Source organism: Lutra lutra, chromosome 5 (assembly GCF_902655055.1).
Source record: "Lutra lutra chromosome 5, mLutLut1.2, whole genome shotgun sequence".
NCBI lineage: Eukaryota > Metazoa > Chordata > Mammalia > Carnivora > Mustelidae > Lutra > Lutra lutra.
The window spans coordinates 29,873,051-29,892,975 of record NC_062282.1 but is presented as its reverse complement, the minus strand read 5'-3'; the positions used below and the strand labels follow the sequence as shown (position 1 = coordinate 29,892,975).

The window sequence follows — 19,925 nt, the reverse complement described above, 5'->3', positions numbered from 1 at the left end:
TCTTTTATTGGGTCACAGGACATTGGTATAATTAGATTTTTCTCTGTGGCATTTTTTTTTTCCAACTGTTCCAACACAAAGGAGATTATCACATTTACCATTTATTCTGGAAACTAATGAGTAGATACGTGAAGTAGAGTAGGCTAAACTGCCCTAATTAAGAGACCCAAAAGTATGTAGTAGTGCAAATACAAAAGCTTATTTCTCATTCACAAATATCCAGAGTTGGTGTTCCTGACTGGCCACTGGCTTTCTTCCACTTGGTTGATTTTAATACCCAAGTTCTATTTTCTGGCTCTGCCATTCCCTATGCCTTAACTTTTTCTTCTGTCAGAAGGAGTAAGAGAAAAAAATCACATGTAAGAAGCACATTCACTCTCTTAAAGACCTCAGTCCTAAAGTGACATACTTTATAGCCACTTACAGTCCATTGAAGAGAACTTAGTCTTATGGCCATATCTCCCTACAGAGGAGGTTGGAAAATATGGTCTAGCCATTTTCTGGCTGCAATTGTGGGAGAGATGGGTATTACAGTGACAGCAAAGGCTCTCTGCCATAGTATACTTTCTATGAGATCTTTTGTGGTGTGATGAAGAGCTGCCAGTTTGTTACAATAGAAGTCTTCATTTGTACAGTTTTTTATTGAGGTATAATTGACGTAACATTATATTAGTTTCAGGTATACAGTGTAATGATTCAGTATTTTTAGGTATTGCAAAATGATACAATAATAAATCTAACTAACACTTATCACCATATACATAATTACAAAATTTTTTTTTCTTGTGATAAGAACTTCTACAATTTATTTTCTTCAACAACTTTCAAATATGCGATACAGTGTTAATTATAGTCACTATGCTGTTATTTATACATTATTTTTACTTTAACCAACTTAAAGTCAGATACTAGGAATCATTCCTTCAAGTACTTGTTGATTTATAATCAAGAATTTAAGACTTGCTTTTTTTAATCCAAACTAGGTTGCTAGGATCCAACTTCAGATACAAGAGACACTACAAAGACAGTATTCCCATCATTCTTCTGTACAGGATGCAATTTCTCAGTTGGATTCTGAGCTAATGGACATAACTAAGGTAATAAAAAAGCAAGTTGAATTCCTCTAGCAGTCACATAATACCTATAAATTCCTTGTTTCATTTGCATTCTACTTTGCGTTTCATGAGAAAGATTAATCTGTCTCCACAAAATTAAGATAACCCATCCTGGGGAGCATGTCGCTGAGCTGAGAGATCACTGCTGTGGTATCTGACTCTTAGGGACAGCTAACTTGCTCTGTCCAGGCCATTTTCTATCAAGACTCTTATCAGCCTCATACCAAGCTTTGTTAAAACTCCTGCCATTTATTTTATGGCCCTGCTTCTTGTCTTGGAGAAGTAACTTATCTTTGCTTATCTCTCCAAGCCTCTCCCACTCTGTACTTCAGAGCAGTCCCTTTTTCAATAATTCTTGGACATTTCTCCAAGGACCGTGAAGCACCCTGAGACTTGTATTTCCATGATTCTTTAAATCCTGGTTTAGACAGTGCTAATTATAAAAGACATGTTATTACAGTATCTCCCTGCCAGCCAAGGGGGCCGGGGAGGCACACATGTTGAAATCTATTAATTTTACCAAGCCTTTGCCATTCTTAATCTGGAGTTATGACCAGCTGCGTGTCATCACATCTTTATATCATATTTTAGGAACTTTGGATAACAAGGAGTTGTATCGCTATTAATTTCTGACTCTTGACCTCTGGTTGTATGTATAATGTTGGCATTTTTTCCGACAGCTTTATGGGGAATTTGCTGACCCGTTTAAACTTGCAGAGTGTAAACTTGCAATAATTCATTGCGCTGGTTATTCAGACCCTATATTGGTGCAGACACTTTGGCAAGATATCATAGAGAAAGGTAAGTGCTCACTTACAGGTATATTAGCATACATTATTTAGTGACTTGGTAGAGGAATGCAAGCTCTTAGTGGCTTTCATATATCTAGAGCTCATGAAAATTGAATATACCTAAGTGGAGGGCACTTGGATATGGCAGAGGGTGGTCCTGTAGAGAGTGACCTCAATTTATATTGGAGAAAACTCTGAGAAAAGGATAGTTATTTTTTGGTTGTTCTTTTTTTTTTTTTTTTTTTAAGATTTTATTTAGGGGTGCCTGGGTGGCTCAGTCATTAGGTGTCTGCCTTTGGCTCAGGTCATGATCTCAGGGCCTTGGTATTGAACCTCGCATCAGGTTCTCTGCTCAGCGGGAAGCCTGCTTCTCCCTCTCCCACTCCCGTTCCCTCTCTCACTATGTCTCTCTCTGTCAAATAATATAAGCATGGGGAGTGGGAGAGGGAGAAGCAGTCTCTCCACTGAGCAGGGAGCCTGGTGTGGGGCTCAATCCCAGGACCCCGGGACCATGTCCTGAGCCGAAGGCAGATGCTTAACGACTGAGCCCCCCAGGTGCCCCTGGTTGTTCTTCTTAATAAAGGATTCTGAGACACTTTCCTCAGAATCCCATAACCTGTGTCTTATTTAAGACAAGTATTTCAGACACTAACAGAAACACAGTATCTGCTCATTATATTAGAATATCATTTGTAGGATACTTTTTACCTTGAAATAGAATGAAATAGCCAATTTAAACATTTCACATGAAAAGCCGTTTGGTTTCTCATGGCATGTCTTTTTCTTGCAGAATTGAATGAAAGCGTGGCACTGAGCTCCTCAGATAGAATGCATGCCCTCAGTCTCAAGGTTGTGCTCCTGGGCAAAATTTACGCTGGCACACCTCGCTTCTTTCCTTTAGGTAAGCAGTAATCTTATGTGCTATCATGGGTGTTTTGTTTTGTTTTGTTTTGATGGTTTTCTTCATTGACATGGAAAAAATTGATGTTCTTCAGAGTGGAATTGTGTCTTTGTTTGCTATTTAGCTCAATAGTGTAATTCTACCTCTCCAGAAAGAAAAATCTCCAAAGATAGCAGAATTTGTTGGTAGTTAGGTAAGGAACTTTCTTTGACCTTGCAAGTCTCCATATCTGGGGATAGTGCTAACAGACCTTAGTAATGATTATATTGTTGGTAACCCTCTTCAAGTTTTAAGGAAGAAAGAAAAATTGTTTTTCTGCATGGGAAATCTGTGATTGCTTCAACTCCTCTTATTATATTGAGGACACATTTTTCTTTAAAATAACAAGTAGTTGGGGCACCTGGGTGGCTCAGTTGGTTGTGCAGCTGTCGCTTGATTTCAACTGAGGTCATGATCTCAGGGTCTTGGGATAGAGCCCTGATTCACATTGGGCTCCCCACTGAGCAGGGAACCTGCTTGAGAATTCTCCTTCTCCCTGTGCCCCTCCCCCTGCTCACACTCTTTCTCTTTCTCAGAAAAATAAGTAAATCTTTAAAAAAATTAAATAGCAAATTATTGTGTTTAAAATGCAATTTTTTGAACCCCTTAATCAACTATATTACTATAATTGTTATGTATATGACTCTAATTATTAGCCATTTGCCAATGTATAATGTTTTTCTTCAGTTGTAAAACAGTAGAATCAGGGTGCCTGAGTGGCTCACTTGATTCAGCGTCCAACTCTTGTTCTCAGGTCAGGCCTTGATCTCAGAGTCATGAGTTCAAGCTCCATGTTGGGCTCCATGTTGGGCTCCATGCTGGGCTTTTAGCCTACTTAAAAAAAATAAAAAATAAAAATAAAAGAATAGAATCAACATAAATACATCCATAAAGTAAGATGTTAAGCACCTAGGGTCTTTGAAAAATGTTGAGAACCAGGAAAATGCTCACAACATAACATTAAATTGTTTTGTTTACTTAATGAGGATAGAGCCCTTTTTATAGACCATCTCTGATTTACAATTTATTTCCTGGAAATGTCAGGAAATCAAGTCATTATAATCATACCCTTTTCTCTTGTAAGTATAGTATTTAAAACTGCCATGCTATTTATTAATGAAAATAAAGAGAAAATAAAAACTTAACAATTCTAATAATAAAAAGGCCTCATTATACAAATTTCTTTAGAGAGTATTTCTGCTTTGGCTTAGATTTTTAATTTTTGAACCCAATAATGTCTAGGGTAGAAGAGGCCCTTTTTTTCCTTCTTCTTTTTTCATCCATCTTTCAATGTCAAACAAGCTCTGGGGGCTGCAAATTAGAGCAAGTGTAGAGTTTTTAGGAATTTGATTACCAATGCAAAATTTTTGTGTGGTAGATTCTAGGGTAGTTGCAGTTTCAGTCAATGGCAGTCTTTTCGGTGATTCTTTTTTTTTTTTTTTTTAAGATTTTATTTATTTATTTGACAGAGAGAAATCACAAGTAAGCAGAGAGGCAGGCAGAGAGAGAGGAGGAAGCAGAGCAGAAAGCCTGATGTGGGGCTCGAACCCAGGACCTGGGATCATGACCTGAGCCGAAGGCAGCGGCTTAACCCACTGAGCCACCCAGGCGCCCCTCAGTGATTCTTCTTACCTGGGGACATTCACCTTGGTCATTCTCAGATTTTGACTATCATAAATATGAATGTGATTGTTACTATTACAATCTTATTTGTGATATGATAGGGAGTAAAAAGTGAGAATGGGGCCAAAATTAGAACCATCAAATAAATAACTTACACATCTGAGAGGGTGGATGCGCTTAAAAAACACATTAAATATTTCTAAAATCAGGATGCAGGTAACCCTTCTTTTCTGAAAAACTGTTAAATTGAGTATATAATATGTCAAGATGCTGAAGAAATACCAGTGGGTCCTCTCCAATAGTGGGATTGTGAATGGTCTCTATTTCTTATACCTTTCTGTATTTTCCAAACTCAGCAAAATGTAGTTTTTTCCTAATAGCTTTAAATTTTGTAGCATATTCATCATTGTACAACAATCACCACGATTAAATTTAGACCATTCTCATCACCCCAAAGGAAACTATGTACCCAATAGCCGTCACTCCCTATACCTTCCCACTCTCCGGCCCTGGGCAATTACTGATCTAGTTTATGTCTCTGCATTGCCTTTTCTGATATATCACTTATTTTTGTAAAAAAAATTTTTTTGAAAATTGGTTTTCTTTTTTTAAAGATCTTACTTATTTGAGAGAGTAAGAGCAAGTGCGAGCACAAACAGGGGGAAGGGGCAGAGGGAGAAGCAGACTCCCTACTGACCGGGGAGCTCCATGCGGGACTCAATCTCAGGACCCTGAGATCATGAGCTGAAAGTAGCCAGTTAACCAGCTGAGCCACCCAGGCTCCCCAGGAGTTAACAATTCTTTAATAACAAAAGAGTAATTATGTGAGGTGAAGGGCCTGTTAACTAACCTTACTGGAGTAAACACTTTACAGTGTATATATGTATAACATCTTCATGTTCTATACCTTAAACTTACGTAATGTTTGCCTGTTTTTTCTCAATAAGCTGGGGTGAGGCGGAGAGTTAACAATTCTAATTTCTGATCTTTTTCCCCCTCCAGATTTTATTGTGCAGTTTTTAGAACAGCAAGTTTGTACTTTGAACTGGGATGTAGGTTTTGTAATACAGACAATGAATGAAATTGGAGTGCCATTACCTAGACTATTAGAAGTATATGATCACTTGTTCAAGTCACGGGTAAGAAAAAAATAAAATGAAATAATTTAGTTAAAGTTAAACCTTTTTTAAATAAAAGGAGAATATTTTGATTGTTTATGAAAGTGTCTCATCATATGATAAAAATTACTTCAGAAACATGCTTCACTGGTTCAATATAAGAAGTTATCATCCTTTACACTTCTAAAACTGATAATGAGTTGCTTTGCCATGTATCATGATAAAAATCAAATATTTCTTAGTAAACATATTTTCTTTACTCTTGGTGGAATAAGCTAAACCGGTTACATTAAGAATCACCATTTGTTTTATCAGAACAAAATAATACTGTATTTATTCCCTATAACTTCATCTAAAATGTCAGTGCTCAAAGATCTTCCTCACAACAAGAAACTTTGTAACTATGATGGTGATGCATGGTAACTAGACTTAGTATAGTGATCATTTCCCATACTGATTCCCATAACAACTCATATGTTGTACACCTGAAAATGATATGATGTTATGTGTCAGTTATACCTTAATTAAAAAAATTCTTTCTCAATTTAAAAAAAAATCTTTCTGATCATATTGAACCTTATCAGACTATATATTTTATCATTTTTATCCTATGATAAAAGATGCAAATGAAACCTTGTTGACCTATATGATGTCTCTTAAGGTAGCACCACCAAAACATTTATTTGGTGCTTCACAAGACACTTGTATATCTCATTTAAACCTTGAAATGAGCATCTGACAAGGGCAGAGATTTTAAATAAATAACCTGCTCGTGTCTAGTTACCCAGAATGAGAATTAAGATTGTTTACTGGTTTAGTCTTTATTTATAATATCAGACTAAGTCTGCATAGGTTTATAGCAAAAGAGGTATCACATCTGACAAGAAGAAAATTTAAAAAAAAAATAAGTAAAATAAAATAAGCATTTAATATTATGTGGTTTCTAGATTATTTATCTGGTCATGGTTAATATTTGAACATCCTTGAAAACTGCATTGTGATGTTATTTTGTAGAGCATTTAAATTTCCTGTTTAGGAACCTGTGTTTCCTCTTGACAGGTGTGAGGAGGTATCTCATTACGGTTTTGATTTGTGTTTCCCTGATGATGAGTGATGTTGAACATTTTTTCATGTGTCTTTTAGCCATTTTTATATCTTCTGCCCATTTCTTAACTGGATTATTTGTTTTGGGGTCTTGACTTTGATAAGTTCTTTATACATTTTAGATACTAATTCTTTATTATATATGTCCTTTCCATGTATCTTCTCCTATTCCGTTTGTTGCCTTTTAGTTTTGTTGACTGTTTCCTTTGCTGTGCAGAAGCTTTTTATCTTGATGAAATCCCAGGAGTTCATTTTGCTTTTCTTTCCTTTGCCTCTGGAGACATGTCTAATAAGTTGCTGTGCCCAAGGTCAAAGAGACTGCTGCCTGTGTTCTCCTCTAGGATTCTGATGGATTCCTGTCTCACATTTTGGTCTTTCATCCATTTTGAATTTTTTTTTTTGTATGGTGTAAGAAAGTGGTCCAGCTTCATCTGCCTGTTGCTGTCCAATTTTCCCAGCACCATTTGTTGAAGAGACTTTTTCCCATTGGATATTTTTTCCTACTTTGTTGAAGATTAGTTGACCATATAGTTACGGGTCCCTTTTTGGGCATTTTGTTCCATTCCATTGATCTATATATCTGCTTTTGTGCCAGTACCATACTGTCTTCTTAATTACAGCTTTGTAATAGAGCTTAAAAGTTCGGAATTGTGATGCTTCCAGCTTTGGTTTTCTTTTTCAACATTACTTTGACTATATGGGGTCTTTTCTAGTTCCATACAAATTTTAGGATTGTTCTAGCTCTGTGAAAATTGCTGGTGTTATTTTGATAGGGATTTCATTGAATATGTGGATTGCTTGGGTAATACAGACATTTTAACAATATTTGTTGATTCCATGAGCATGGAATGTTTTTCCATTTTTTTGTGTCATCTTCAGTTTCTTTTTAAGTGTTCTATGGTCTTCAGAGTACAGATCTTTTACCTCTTTGGTTAGGTTTCTTCCTAGTTAGCTTATGGTTTTGGTGCAATTGTAAATGGGATTGATTCCTTGATTTCTCTTTCTGCCGCTTCATTATTGTTGTATAGAAATGCAACAGACGTCTGTGCATTGATTTTATACCCTGCAACTTTGCTGAATTCCTGTATCAGTTCTAGCAATTTTTTGGTGGAGTCTTTTGGGTTTTCTACACAGAGCATCATGTCATCTGTGAATAGTGAAAGTTTCACTTTTTCCTTGCCAATTTGGATGCCTTTTATTTCCTTTTGTTGTCTGATTACTGAGGCTAGGACTTCCAGTTCTATGTTAGACAACATTGGTGAGAGAGGACATCCCTGTCTTATTCCTGACCATAGCAGAAAAGCTCTGTTTTTTCCCCATTGAGGGTAATATTACTTGTGGGTCTTTTGTATATGGTCTTTATGATATTGAAGTATGTTCCTTCTATCCCTACGCTCTTAAGGGTTTTTATCAAGAAAGGATGATGTATTTTGTCAGATGCTATTTCTGCCTGTATGTAGAGCATTGTATGGTTCTTATTTATTTATTTACTTATTTGATAGAGAAAGACACAGCGAGAGAGGGAACATAAGCAAAGAGAGTGGGAGAGGATTAGCAGGCTTTCCGCCAAGCAGGAAGCCCGATGTGGGGCTCGATCCCAGGACCCTGGGACTATGACCTGAGCCAAAGGCAGACGCTTAGTGACTAAGCCATCCAGGCACCTCAGAGCATCATACGGTTCTTATCCTTTTATTTATGTGGTATATCACGTGGATTGATATGTGGATATTGAACCATACCTGCAGCTCAGAAATAAATCCCACTTGGTTGTGGTGAATAATACTTTTAATGTAATTTTGGATCCATTTAGCTAGTATCTTGCTGAGAATTGGGGCTTTTTAAAATTATTTATTTATTTGAGAGAGGGAGAGTGTGTGCAGGGGGAGGGGCTGAGGGAGAGAGAATCCTCAAGCCGACTCCCAGCTGAGCGCTGAGCCCAATGCAGGGCCTGATTCTGAGAGCCTGAGATCATGACCTGAACCAAAATCAAGAGTTGGCTGCTTAATTGACCGAGCCACCCAGGAGCCCCTGGTTGAGAATTTTGTATCCATGTCCATCAGGGATATTGGTCTGTAATTCTCCATTTTAAAAAATTTATTTTACTTATTATTTTAGAGTGTACCAGAGGGGGTGGGAGAAAGACAAGCAGACTCTGCACTGAGCATGGAGCCCAACACGGAGCTCAGTCTCATGACCCTGAGATCATGACCTGAGCAGAAATCAGGAGTCCAGTGCTCCAGTCACTAAGCCATCCCAGAGCTCCCTGTAATTCTCCTTTATCTGGTTTTGGAATCAAGGTAATACTGGCCTCACAGAATGAGTTTGGAAGTTTTCCTTCCGTTTCTATTTTTTGGAACAGTTTAAGAAGAATAGGTATTCTTTTTTAAATGTTTGATAGAATTCCCCTGGGAAGCCATCCATCCCTGGATTCTTGTTTGTTGGGAGATTTTTGGTGATAACTGATTCAGTTTCTTTGCTGATTATGGGTCTATTCAGATTTTGTTTCTTCCTGTTTCAGTTTTGGTAGTTGATATGTTTCTAGGAATGCATCCATTTCTTCCAGATTTCCTAATTTATTGGCATGTAATTCCTCATAATATTCTCTTACAATTGTATTTCTGCAGTGTTCGTTGTGGTCTCTTTCATTTGTGATTTTATTTATTTGGTCCTTTCTGTTTTCTTTTTTATAAGTCTCGCTAGGGGTTTATCAGTTTTATTAATTCTTTCAATGAACCACCTCCTAGTTTCATTGATCTGGTCTGGTTGGGGTTTTTTCTATATCATTTATTTCTGCTTCTAGCTTTATTATCCTTCTTCTCCTGACTTAGGCCTTATTTGCTGTTCCTTTTCTAGCTCCCGTAGGTGTAAGTTTAGGTTGTATATTTGAGACTTCCCTTGCTTCTTCAGGTAGGCCTGTACTGCTGTGTATTTCTCACTTATGACTGCTTTTGCTGCATCCCAAAGGTTTTGGACCACAGTGTTTTCATTTTCAATTGCCTTCATTTATTTTTTTTAATCTCTTCTTTAATTTCATGGTTAATTTGTTCATTCTTCAGTAGGATGTTCTTTATTTCCTTTTTAAGTTTTTTTGTGTTTTTTTTGGGGGGGTTGTGTTTTTTGTTTTTGTTTTTGTTTTTTGAGAGAAGAGAGAGAGAGCATGTGCGTGCACTCAAGGGGAGGGAGAGGGGCAGAGGGAGAGGAAGAACCAGCCTCCCTGCTTAGCAGGGAGCCTCCCTAATGCAGGACTCTATCCTAGGACTCCAGGATCATGACCTAAATCAAAGGCAAACACTTAACTGAATGACCACCCAGGCACCCCTAGTGGATGTTCTTTAACCTCCATTTATTTGTGGTCTTTCCAAATTTTTTTCTTGTGGTTGATTTCAAGTGTCATAGCATTGTGGTCTGAAAATATCCATGGTATGGTCTCAGTCTTTTTGTACTTTTTGACGCCTTATTTGTAATCCAGTATGCGATCTGTTCTGGAGAATCTTCCGTGTGCACTTGAAAAAAATCTGTATTCTGCTGTTTTAGGATGAAATGCTCTGAATATATCTGTTAAGTCCATCTGGTCTAGGGTGTCATTCAAAGCCCTTGTTTCCTTGTTGATCTTACGCGTTAATGATCTGTCCATTGCTGTGAGTGGGATGTGAAAGTCCCCTACTATCAATGAATTTCTTTAAGTTTGTTATTAATTGGTTTATATATTTGGCTGTTCCCAAGTTAGAAGCATAAATATTTACAGTTGTTTGATCTTCTTGTTAGATAGACCCCTTTATTATGATATAGTGCCTGCGTCATGTCTTTTTACAGTCTTTGGTTTAAAATCTAGTTTATCGGGTGCCTGGGTGGCTCAGATGTTGGGTGTCTGCCTTATGCTTGGGTCATGATCCCAGGATCCTGGGATTGAGCCCCGCATCAGGCTCCCTGTTTGGGGGTAACCTGCTTCTCCCTCTCCCTCTTCCTGTACTGTTCCCCATGCTTGTGCTCTCTCATTCTGTCAAATAAATAAAATCTTTGAAAGAAAAAAATAATTAAAATAAAAATACAATTTTTAAAAAATCTAGTTTGTCAGGACACCTGGGTGGCTCAATTGGTTAAGCATCTGCCTTTGGTGCAGTTCACTATCCAGGGGTCCTGGGATTGAGTCCCGCATCAGGTTTCCTGCTCATCCGGGAGCCTGCAGCTCCCCCTGCTTATGCTCGTGCTTGTGCTGGTGTGCACTCGCTCGCTTTCTGTCTTTATGACAAATACATAAATAATAATGAAAACCTTAAATATAAATTAATCTAGTTTGATACAAGCATGGCTACTCCAGCTTTCTTTCTTTTTTTTAATGTCTATTTGCATGATTATGGTTCTCTACTCCCTTACTTTCAGTCTGGGGTTATCTTTAGGTCTAGAGTGAGTCTGTAAACAGGCATATCAATGGGTCTTGTTTTTTGTTTTTTTTTTTTAATCTATTCTGATACCCTGTATCTCTTGATTAGAACATTTAGTCCATTTACATTCAGAATAATAATTGATAGATATGAATTTAGTGCCATTGTATTACCCGTAAAGACACTGTTCCTGTAGATTGTCTCAGCTCCTTTCTATTCTTTGTTGCTTTTGGTCTCCTTCCCACTCAGAGAATCCCCTTTGATGTTTCTTGCAGAGCTAGTTTAGTGTTCATGAACTTCTTTAGTTTTTGCTTGTCTTGGAAACTTTATCTCTCCTATTCTGAATGACAGCCTTGCTGGATATAGTATTCTTGCTGCTTATTTTTCCCATTCACAGCACATTGAATATGCTACTTTTCTCTGACCTGCCAGGTTTCAGTGGACATGTCTACTGCTAATCTTATGTGTCTACCCTTGTAGGCTAAGGACCTTTTTTGTTCCTAGCTGCTTTCAGAACTTTCTTTTTATCTTTGTATTTTATAAGTTTCACAATGATATTTTGTGGTATTCACCTATTTTTTTGATTTGGAGGGGAGTTCTCTGTGCCTCTTGGACTTGAACGCCTGTTTCATTTGCCAAATTAGGGAAGTTTTCAGCTATAATTTGTTCAAATAGACCATCTGTCCCCTCTTCCCACTCTTCTGGGACTCCTATGATATAGATCCTGGTTTGCCTTATGGTCTTGCTGACTTCCCTAAGTCCACCTACACAATCTAATAGTTTTCTTTTCTTCTTCTCTTTAGCTTCATTATTTTCCATAATTTTATCGTGTATATCACCTATTCGCTCTTCTGCTTCTTCAGTCCTCATTGTAATTATATCCACTTGGTTTCGCATCTCAAGCTATAGCATTTTTTATTTCAGCCTGACTAGTTTTTAGTCCTTTTGTCTCCGCAACAAGGGTTTCTCTGGTGTCTTCTATGCTTTTTTCCAAGCCCAGCTAGAAGTCTTACACCTGTTGTTCTAAATCCTTATTCAGATATATTGCTTATATCTGTTTTGTACAAGTTCCTGGCTATGATTTCTTATTGACCTTTCTTTTGGGGAGAATTTTTCTATCTTGGCCTTTTTGATAAGTTTCTGTCTTTTGCGTGTTTTGAAGGCTCATTATGTTTCTTGAATCTGAAAGTAATGCTGTATTAAAAAGGTGTCAGGCGTGCCTGAGTGTTCAGTCAGTTAAGCGTCCAACTTGATTTGGGCTCAGGTCATGACCTCATGGTCATGAGATCGCATCCCATGTCCTGCTTCACACTGGGCATGGAGCCTGCTTAAGATTCTGTCTCCCTCTCCTTCTGCTCTTCCATCTCTCTCTCTCTCTCTTTCCCTTTCTTTTCTTTTTTTTTTTTAAAGGTTTTTATTTATTTATTTGACAGAGATCACAAGTAGTCAGAGAGGCAGGCAGAGAGAGATGGAGGTGAAGCAGGCTCCCTGCTGAACAGAGAGCCCGATGCAGGGCTCAATTCCAGGACCCTGGGATCATGACCTGAACCAAAGGCAGAGGCTTTAACCCAGTGAGCCACCCAGGCGCCCCTCCCTTTCTTTAAAAAAAAAAAAAAAAAAAGTGTGGCAGAATCATACACTGTCCAGGGCATGGCACTTCAAGAGGTGTTTCTGGTGTATGCTGTGTGGCCTCTGCTGTTGTGCTTTGACTGCTGTTTCCCACTGGTTAGTCCTCTACAGAGCTCCTTTTTGTCACGAGGAATGTTTGGACCTTTTAACTAGATGTGCTTTGATTTATTTGTTAAAATAAGCCTGGTGGGGGGGTGGGGAAGAAGGGACGCCTGTATGGCTCAGTCAGTTAAGTGTCTGCCTTCAGCTCAGGTCATGATCCCAGCGTCCTGGGATTGAGTCCCACATCAGACTCCATGCTCAGCGGGGAGTCTGCTTCTCCCTCTACCCTTCCTCCCTGCTTGTGATCTCTCTCTCTCTCTCAAATAAATAAAAATCTTAAGAAAAGAAAAATAAAAGAGAAGAAGAAGGAAAAAATAGGCCTGTTCCACAAAAGAAAAAGAAAAGGAACCCCCCCGCCAAAATCGAATAGATAATAAAAAAACTGTAAGCCTGATTCCAAGGAAAAAGAAGGGGTGGTGAGAATCCTGATCCCCCAAAAGAGAAAAGGAAATGAAAAAACAAACTAACAACAACAACAAAAAAACCCTAAAGCCTAGTCCTAGTTCTACCGGTACTCAGGTGATGCTTTGAAGCACTCTGTGAGCATTAGAGTTGGTGCCGGTGTGCTTCCTATGCTGGTCTTCTGGGGGAAAGACCTGCCACACTGGCGCAGAGTCAGAACATTCCCAGTAAATAAGCACCACAAGGGGTGGGGTTTGATGTAAGCAACCGCACCTCCACTGGGGGCCACTGTAGTGATCTCTGAAGTCTTTGTATTGGTAGCAAGGGGGAAAATAGTGCCACCCCACTCTCTCTGCCCGGAACAGGGCATCTCACACCCCATGCTGTTCAGGAAGCCCTCAGAATAGTGAGAACCGTTAGCACACCCATTGTCACAGTGCTCCTGAATTAAATGCTTATTTTAGTATTGAGAAATTTTGCCTGGGACTCTGAAGACTGGTTTAACTAATAATATAAATGGTTGAAAAATCAGTTGACACAGTTTGCTTTAGATCTCATGGTGTATGCTTTCTTTATAGGATCCATTCTGGAACAGAATGAAGAAGCCACTGCACCTTTTGGATTGTATACATGTACTATTGGCAAGATATGTTGAGAATCCTAGCCAGGTTTTAAATTGTGAGAGGTAACTATGAATTAGCTATTGCATTATAGCAAAACCTTAAATATTTCTAATAAGTATTTGAACAACAAAGTTAGATGGGGGAAGATATGGAGAATTACTATTTGAATGGTATCAGTTAGCATATATGAAAGGTTAGAGTTTTTTCCATTTTTCAACCCCTGTTCTGAATACTTTCTATAGGTAAATAATGTAATTTATGAATTACTTCTAAACTCCTTCAGTTCAGTTATGTCTTTGTGAGATTATTGGCCATTTCGAGGTATATTTGTTTGAAAAGACCAAAAGAACGTAAATAATTCAGTATTAATTTAAAGAGTCATCCCTATTGTCTCCTTCCCATTATAATAATCTCCCAAAAGAACATGGTGGTCATGTGGTAATTCACCTTCCCCCTGCATTTCTTGTCTGTTTTCATTGATTTACCATTTACTTAATCATATGATCCTTGCTCTTTCTGGGATGATAGTAATGTTAGCAAAGGTAACAAACAGGAGGAAATGTTTCTAAATGTATCAACAGTTGATCAGGTATTTTTTCCTTTACAGGAGAAGATTTACAAATCTGTGCCTGGATGCCATTTGTGGTTATCTGGTTGAGCTTCAGTCTATGAGCTCTTCAGTTGCAGTACAAGCCATCACGGGAAATTTTAAATCTCTTCAGGCTAAACTAGAACGGCTTCATTAATTATTGTAGTGTATTGTCATCCATGCATTTTAATCTGTAAAATAAAAGCTCAGCTGGGTCTGGATATCAGGTGCTCTAATTTAAGAATTTAAGAACAATTTTAATAGAAATAAGTGGCAATATCTACAATCAGTACATTTGCCAGATGAATTATTTTTATTATTATTTTGTTTTTTAATAATCAGGTTAAAAAGACAAGTGAAATAAGATTACTTGCAATCTTTTTTTTTTTTTTTTAAGATTTTATTTATTTATTTGACAGAGAGATCACAAGTAGGCAGAGAGGCAGGCAGAGAGAGAGGAAGGGAAGCAGGCTCCCCGCTGAGCAGCGAGCCCGATGCGGGACTCGATCCCAGGACCCTGGGATCATGACCTGAGCCGAAGGCAGCGGCTTAACCCACTGAGCCACCCAGGCGCCCCAAGATTACTTACAATCTTAACACAAAGATAAACATTTAGAAATTCTTATTTTTAATTTAATGAAGGCAGAAATTTCGAACTTACAGTAATCATTTTCAAGTTAGTCCAAGGATGTTGATATCAAAACTTAAATAGGCTAGCTGAGCAAGTTCCATAACACTGGATTCTACAACAGTCCTAATATAGGCAAATAAACACTGTCTCTTAAAAAATTATTTAGGTTTTGGTTCATCTTTGGAAAGAAATTTCTTCCAACTACTAATATTGTCAGTTGTAATTCTTAAAGATTAATATATACTTGGCTATTTTTTGAGCAGGTAGCAAATGTGTAACTAATACTCTATGTCCTAAAAACCTACACAGAGAGATACTGTTTTCCTTTTAGTGTCTACCTACCAGTCCTTGCAACTGATTACCAACCACATTAAAGCAGTGGTTCTCAGAGTGTATGCACCAAACCAGCAGAGAAGCATCATCTGGGAATTTGCTCCCTGTTTGATTCTTTTTCCTCCCAATCAATAACCACAACAAATGAGCTTTACCCAAGACACAATATATGAAGTAAAATTGTTAGTGATGGAGATTTTAGTTTTCAGCAAATTGGAACAACCAAACCAAGTCATGGCAACAACAAGGAAGGAGAACAGAGTAGGAATGGCCAGGACTGACAAAAAAGCGAGGACATGGACTTCTTTCCTCTCACCTTTTATGCCATCAAGAGTAATTGCCTTCTACTTATTGTCACTGAAGCATGTCTAACAATTTTTATAGTACATTTTGAAAATAGTTTTCCTTCCCTTCTTTTTTCCCAAGGTCATGGGTTGACCTTTTCGTATTTATTCTCTTAGAATTTAGTTCCCTTTTTCCTATAATCTAATTCATAATATTTAATAGACTATCAAAATGTCACTCATTCAATACCACTACCTCTCATATTTTTCAGCTTTTAGTTCCTTAAGTTTAGTTTTCTTGAATATGTAAAATGAATGTAAGTTATGCATTGTTGACTCTATAAACTTAAAATTTTGTTACGTCTACTTAAAATGAAAGTCTTACTTAAATGGTATTTAGCCATGACTCCAATTCTACTATATATATGTATTTTTTAAGTCCATTTACACACAAGCGTATTAATATATATGTTACATTAAATATACTCAACTCAGATATTGAGGCTACATCTTTCAAAAGGACTGTAAGCTAAGCATGGCTAAATGGTCCTTAGGAGTCAGAAATCTGAACGCTGTTCTTTCTATCACAGAGCACTTTTGAGAAGGTTTAACAGTTCTAGCTGCACAGCAAATGTTTTCCATACCTTTGGGGAGGGTGAGATCCCTAAGAGAAATTAGTGCATTTTAAGTTTTCTAGAACAGTGTTTCTAAAACTTGTAATTCATAAGAATCACCTGGATAACCTGCTAAAACCAGGTGTTCCACCTCTAATGTGATACTGATACTGGTGGTCAGTGGCTCAAGCTTGGAATAGCATTGTTCTTGCGCATTTAACACTGTATTAATATATCTCGTACTTGATGTTTAGTCAACACATTATTTCTTTATACTGACTATTAAACATATATAGGCAATGAATAATAAGTTGAACATTATTTATGAAACAGTGCATTCGTTGTAGGCAATGACGAGTCACTGAAGACCATGATTGTGACATATTAGTTTTAGATAGATCATTTTCATTTGGCAAAATGGTCAGGAAAGAAGAGAAGAACCTATTTTTGAGTAATTGTTCAAAGTATGGGATATTGACCATGAAATGCATGTGATTATGTTCGACATTTCTTTAGTTAAAACATATGTGATTTACTAGTGACTTTTTCATTGAACACCTCTGCTGATCACATGCATTTCCTCCACATTTATGTTATATAGTTAATTTCAGTCTCAGGATTCACAGATTGCTCATTCTCTTCCTCAGGATTCTTCCCACCTCATTTTTCCTCTTATTCATGAGAGGAAAAATTGTGATAGTGATACAGTTGTATCAAGAAAATGAAGAACTGGAATATTGAATGTAAAGGTCTTGAAAGGGCACATAATTTTCTTTCATTTTCTATCAGTTTCCTCATTTAAATTCTCTTAATAATAAAATTTTTTTCCAGAATATTTTTGAGTCTTCTGGTTAATCATTTAAACTCTTCAAACTTTCATTTTCCTAAGAAACAATTTTTTCAGGAAGCCTGGGTGGCTCAGTCAGTGAAGCGCCCACCTTCTGCTCAGGTCATGATCCAAAGTCCTGGGATCCAGCTCTGCACCAAACTCCCTACTCAGCAAGGACCCTGCTTCTCCTTCTCCCTCTCCCTGTGGGAGCTCCCCCTATTTATTTCTCTCAGAAAAATAACTAAAAATCTCTAAAAAAACCCAACAAACTTGGGGTGCCTGGGTGGCTCAGTTGGTTAAGTATCTGCCTTCGGCTTAGGTCATGATCCCATGGTCCTGGGATTGAGCCCGGCATCTGGTTCCCTGCTCGTTGGGAAGCCTGCTTCTCCCTCTGCCCACGCCTCCTGCTTGTGTTCCCTCTCTCACCGTCTCTCTGTCAAATAAATAAAATTTAAAATAAAATTAAAAAAATAGAGACTCTGCTTTGGAGCAATAGCCTTCTACTCCTGCCACTTTGCAGGCAGCTTCATATTTTCCCATTTTTGCATTAGGATAATCTTTCAAGGATATAAGAAGCCTCATCAGAACATCTGAGGATATGATACTTTTCACCCTCAGATTTATCAAATAGTTTGACCTCTTCCTCCCCTTAAAAATTAATACAGAAAAAAAAAAAACCCAAACCTGAACTCATGATCTTCCTCCACTTTGTTATCAAAATCTTACATCCTTTAAAAGTGAATCTGCTTGGGCTCTGATAGATCTCTTTTTTATTTTAGTCAAACAGAATTTTTTTTTATTTTTTATTTTTTTTTAAGATTTATTTATTTATTTGACAGAGAGAGATCACAAGTAGGCAGAGAGGCGGGCAGAGAGAGAGAGAGGAAGGGAAGCAGGCTCCCTGCTGAGCAGAGAGCCCGATGTGGGACTCGATCCCAGGACCCTGAGATCATGACCTGAGCCGAAGGCAGCGGCTTAACCCACTGAGCCACCCAGGCGCCCAAGCAGAATTTTTTTTTAAAATGCCTTCGGCTGAGGTCACGATCCCAGGGTCCTGGGATTGAATCCTACCTGCTCAGTGGGAGCCTGCTTCTCCTCCTTCTACAGCCCCCCTTGCATGTGCACATGTGCGTACGCTCTCTCTCTCTTTCAAATAAAATATTTTTAAAACCAAACAGTAGCTTTCAAAAAAATAAGAGGTAGCTTCCAATATATGATATTTATCTTTTTAAAGATTTTATGTATTTATTTGAGAGAGAGAGTGAGAGCATGAGAAGGGGAGGATCAGAGGGAGAAGCAGACTCTCCCCTGAGCAGGGAGCCCAATGCAGGACTCGATCCTGCGACTCCAGGATCATGACCTGAGTCGAAAGCTCAGTTGCCCAACCAACTGAAGCACCCAGGCACCCCAATATACGATTTTTTTAAAAACTGACTTTGAAGCACTTCTGTGGCATCCGATTGAGCATCCGCTTCTTGATTTCAGCTCAAGCCATGATCTCAGGGTTCTGAGATTAGGCCCTGTGTCAGGCTCTGGGCTAGGTGTGAAGCCTGCTTGGGATTCTCGCTCTACCTCTCCCCTGCATGCCCTCCCCCAAAATAAAACAAAACAACCCTGATATTAATTGAAATAACACAGAGAATAGCACACAAATCATAGGATAAGTTTTCTCAAAAAGAACACACTTGTTTACCACTGGGTTGAGATATAGAATATTACCTAAAAGCATGTATATTCTTTCCTATGTCTGGTCTTGATGCCAAGGAATTTGAGCCAATCTTACTTTTTTACCTACTTTTTTTCCCTCCACGGGTTGTCTTTTTCCTTTTGACAGCTTTTCTTTTTTTTTTTTTTTAAGATTTTATTTATTTATTTGACAGAGAGAGATCACAAGTAGGCAGAGAAGCAGGCAGATATTGGAGAGGGAAGGAGGTTCCCTGCTGAGCAGAGATCCTGATGCGGGGCTCGGGGCTCAATCCCAGGACCATGAGATCATGACCTGAGCCGAAGTCAGAGGTTTAACCCACTGAGCCACCTGGGCACCCCTTGATAGGTTTTCTGAAAGTAGAAATAACAACTCCAATTTCTCTTTAAACAAGAGAATTGGAATGCCTGGATGGCTCAGTCTTTAGGCATCTGCCTTCGGCTCAGGTCATGATCCCAGGGCCGTGGGATTGAGCCCCACATGGGCTCCCTGCTCAGCGGGAAGCCTGCTTCTCCCTCTCCCCCTGCTTGTGTTCCCTCTCTAGCTGTGACTCTCTCTGTCAAATAAATAAGTAAAATGTTAAAAAATAAAATAAACAAGAGGAGAATTTAGGACTTGAAATTAAAAGGATGCATGTTAAAACAGTACTATTGGGACGCCTGGGTGGCTCAGTTGGTTAAGCGGCTGCCTTCGGCTCAGGTCATGATCCCAGCGTCCTGGGATCGAGTCCCACATCGGGCTCCTTGCTCAGCGGGGAGCCTGCTTCTCCCTCTGCCTCTGCCTGCCACTCTGTCTGCCTGTGCTCATGCTCTCTCTCTCTAACAAATAAATAAATAAAATCTTTAAAAAAAATAAAATAAAACAGTACTGTTACACTCATCTGAAGATAAAGAACGGCAGCTTGGTAAACTATCAAAGCTTCTGCACACAGTCCATCTGCCAGGTTACACAGTTGTTGTAGGTCTCTTTCTGAGGTACAGCCTCAGAAGAGAAGTGAGAGGGTGAGTCCCTATTACTGAGATGACATATGGATCCATAGTGCTTGCCATGAGAAATAGTCTTTTCTCTCTGACAACTCTGGCAACTCTAACGGATTGTGTAAATTCAGTTT

At 38.4% G+C, this 19,925-nt stretch overlaps 1 protein-coding gene across 1 annotated transcript in view; it reads left to right on the top strand.

The window, feature by feature from the left end:
* Window positions 1-14,639, top strand: part of NUP155 (nucleoporin 155) — a 70,170-nt gene extending 55,531 nt beyond the window's left edge. Inside the window, exons 30-35 of the mRNA XM_047730637.1 lie at window positions 984-1,097; window positions 1,796-1,916; window positions 2,697-2,807; window positions 5,472-5,608; window positions 13,785-13,891; window positions 14,437-14,639. Coding sequence (XP_047586593.1) covers window positions 984-1,097; window positions 1,796-1,916; window positions 2,697-2,807; window positions 5,472-5,608; window positions 13,785-13,891; window positions 14,437-14,575 — 729 coding nt within the window. The 3' untranslated portion in view covers window positions 14,576-14,639. The remainder of the gene's footprint in view (window positions 1-983; window positions 1,098-1,795; window positions 1,917-2,696; window positions 2,808-5,471; window positions 5,609-13,784; window positions 13,892-14,436) is intronic.
* The last annotated feature ends 5,286 nt before the right edge of the window (window positions 14,640-19,925 follow it).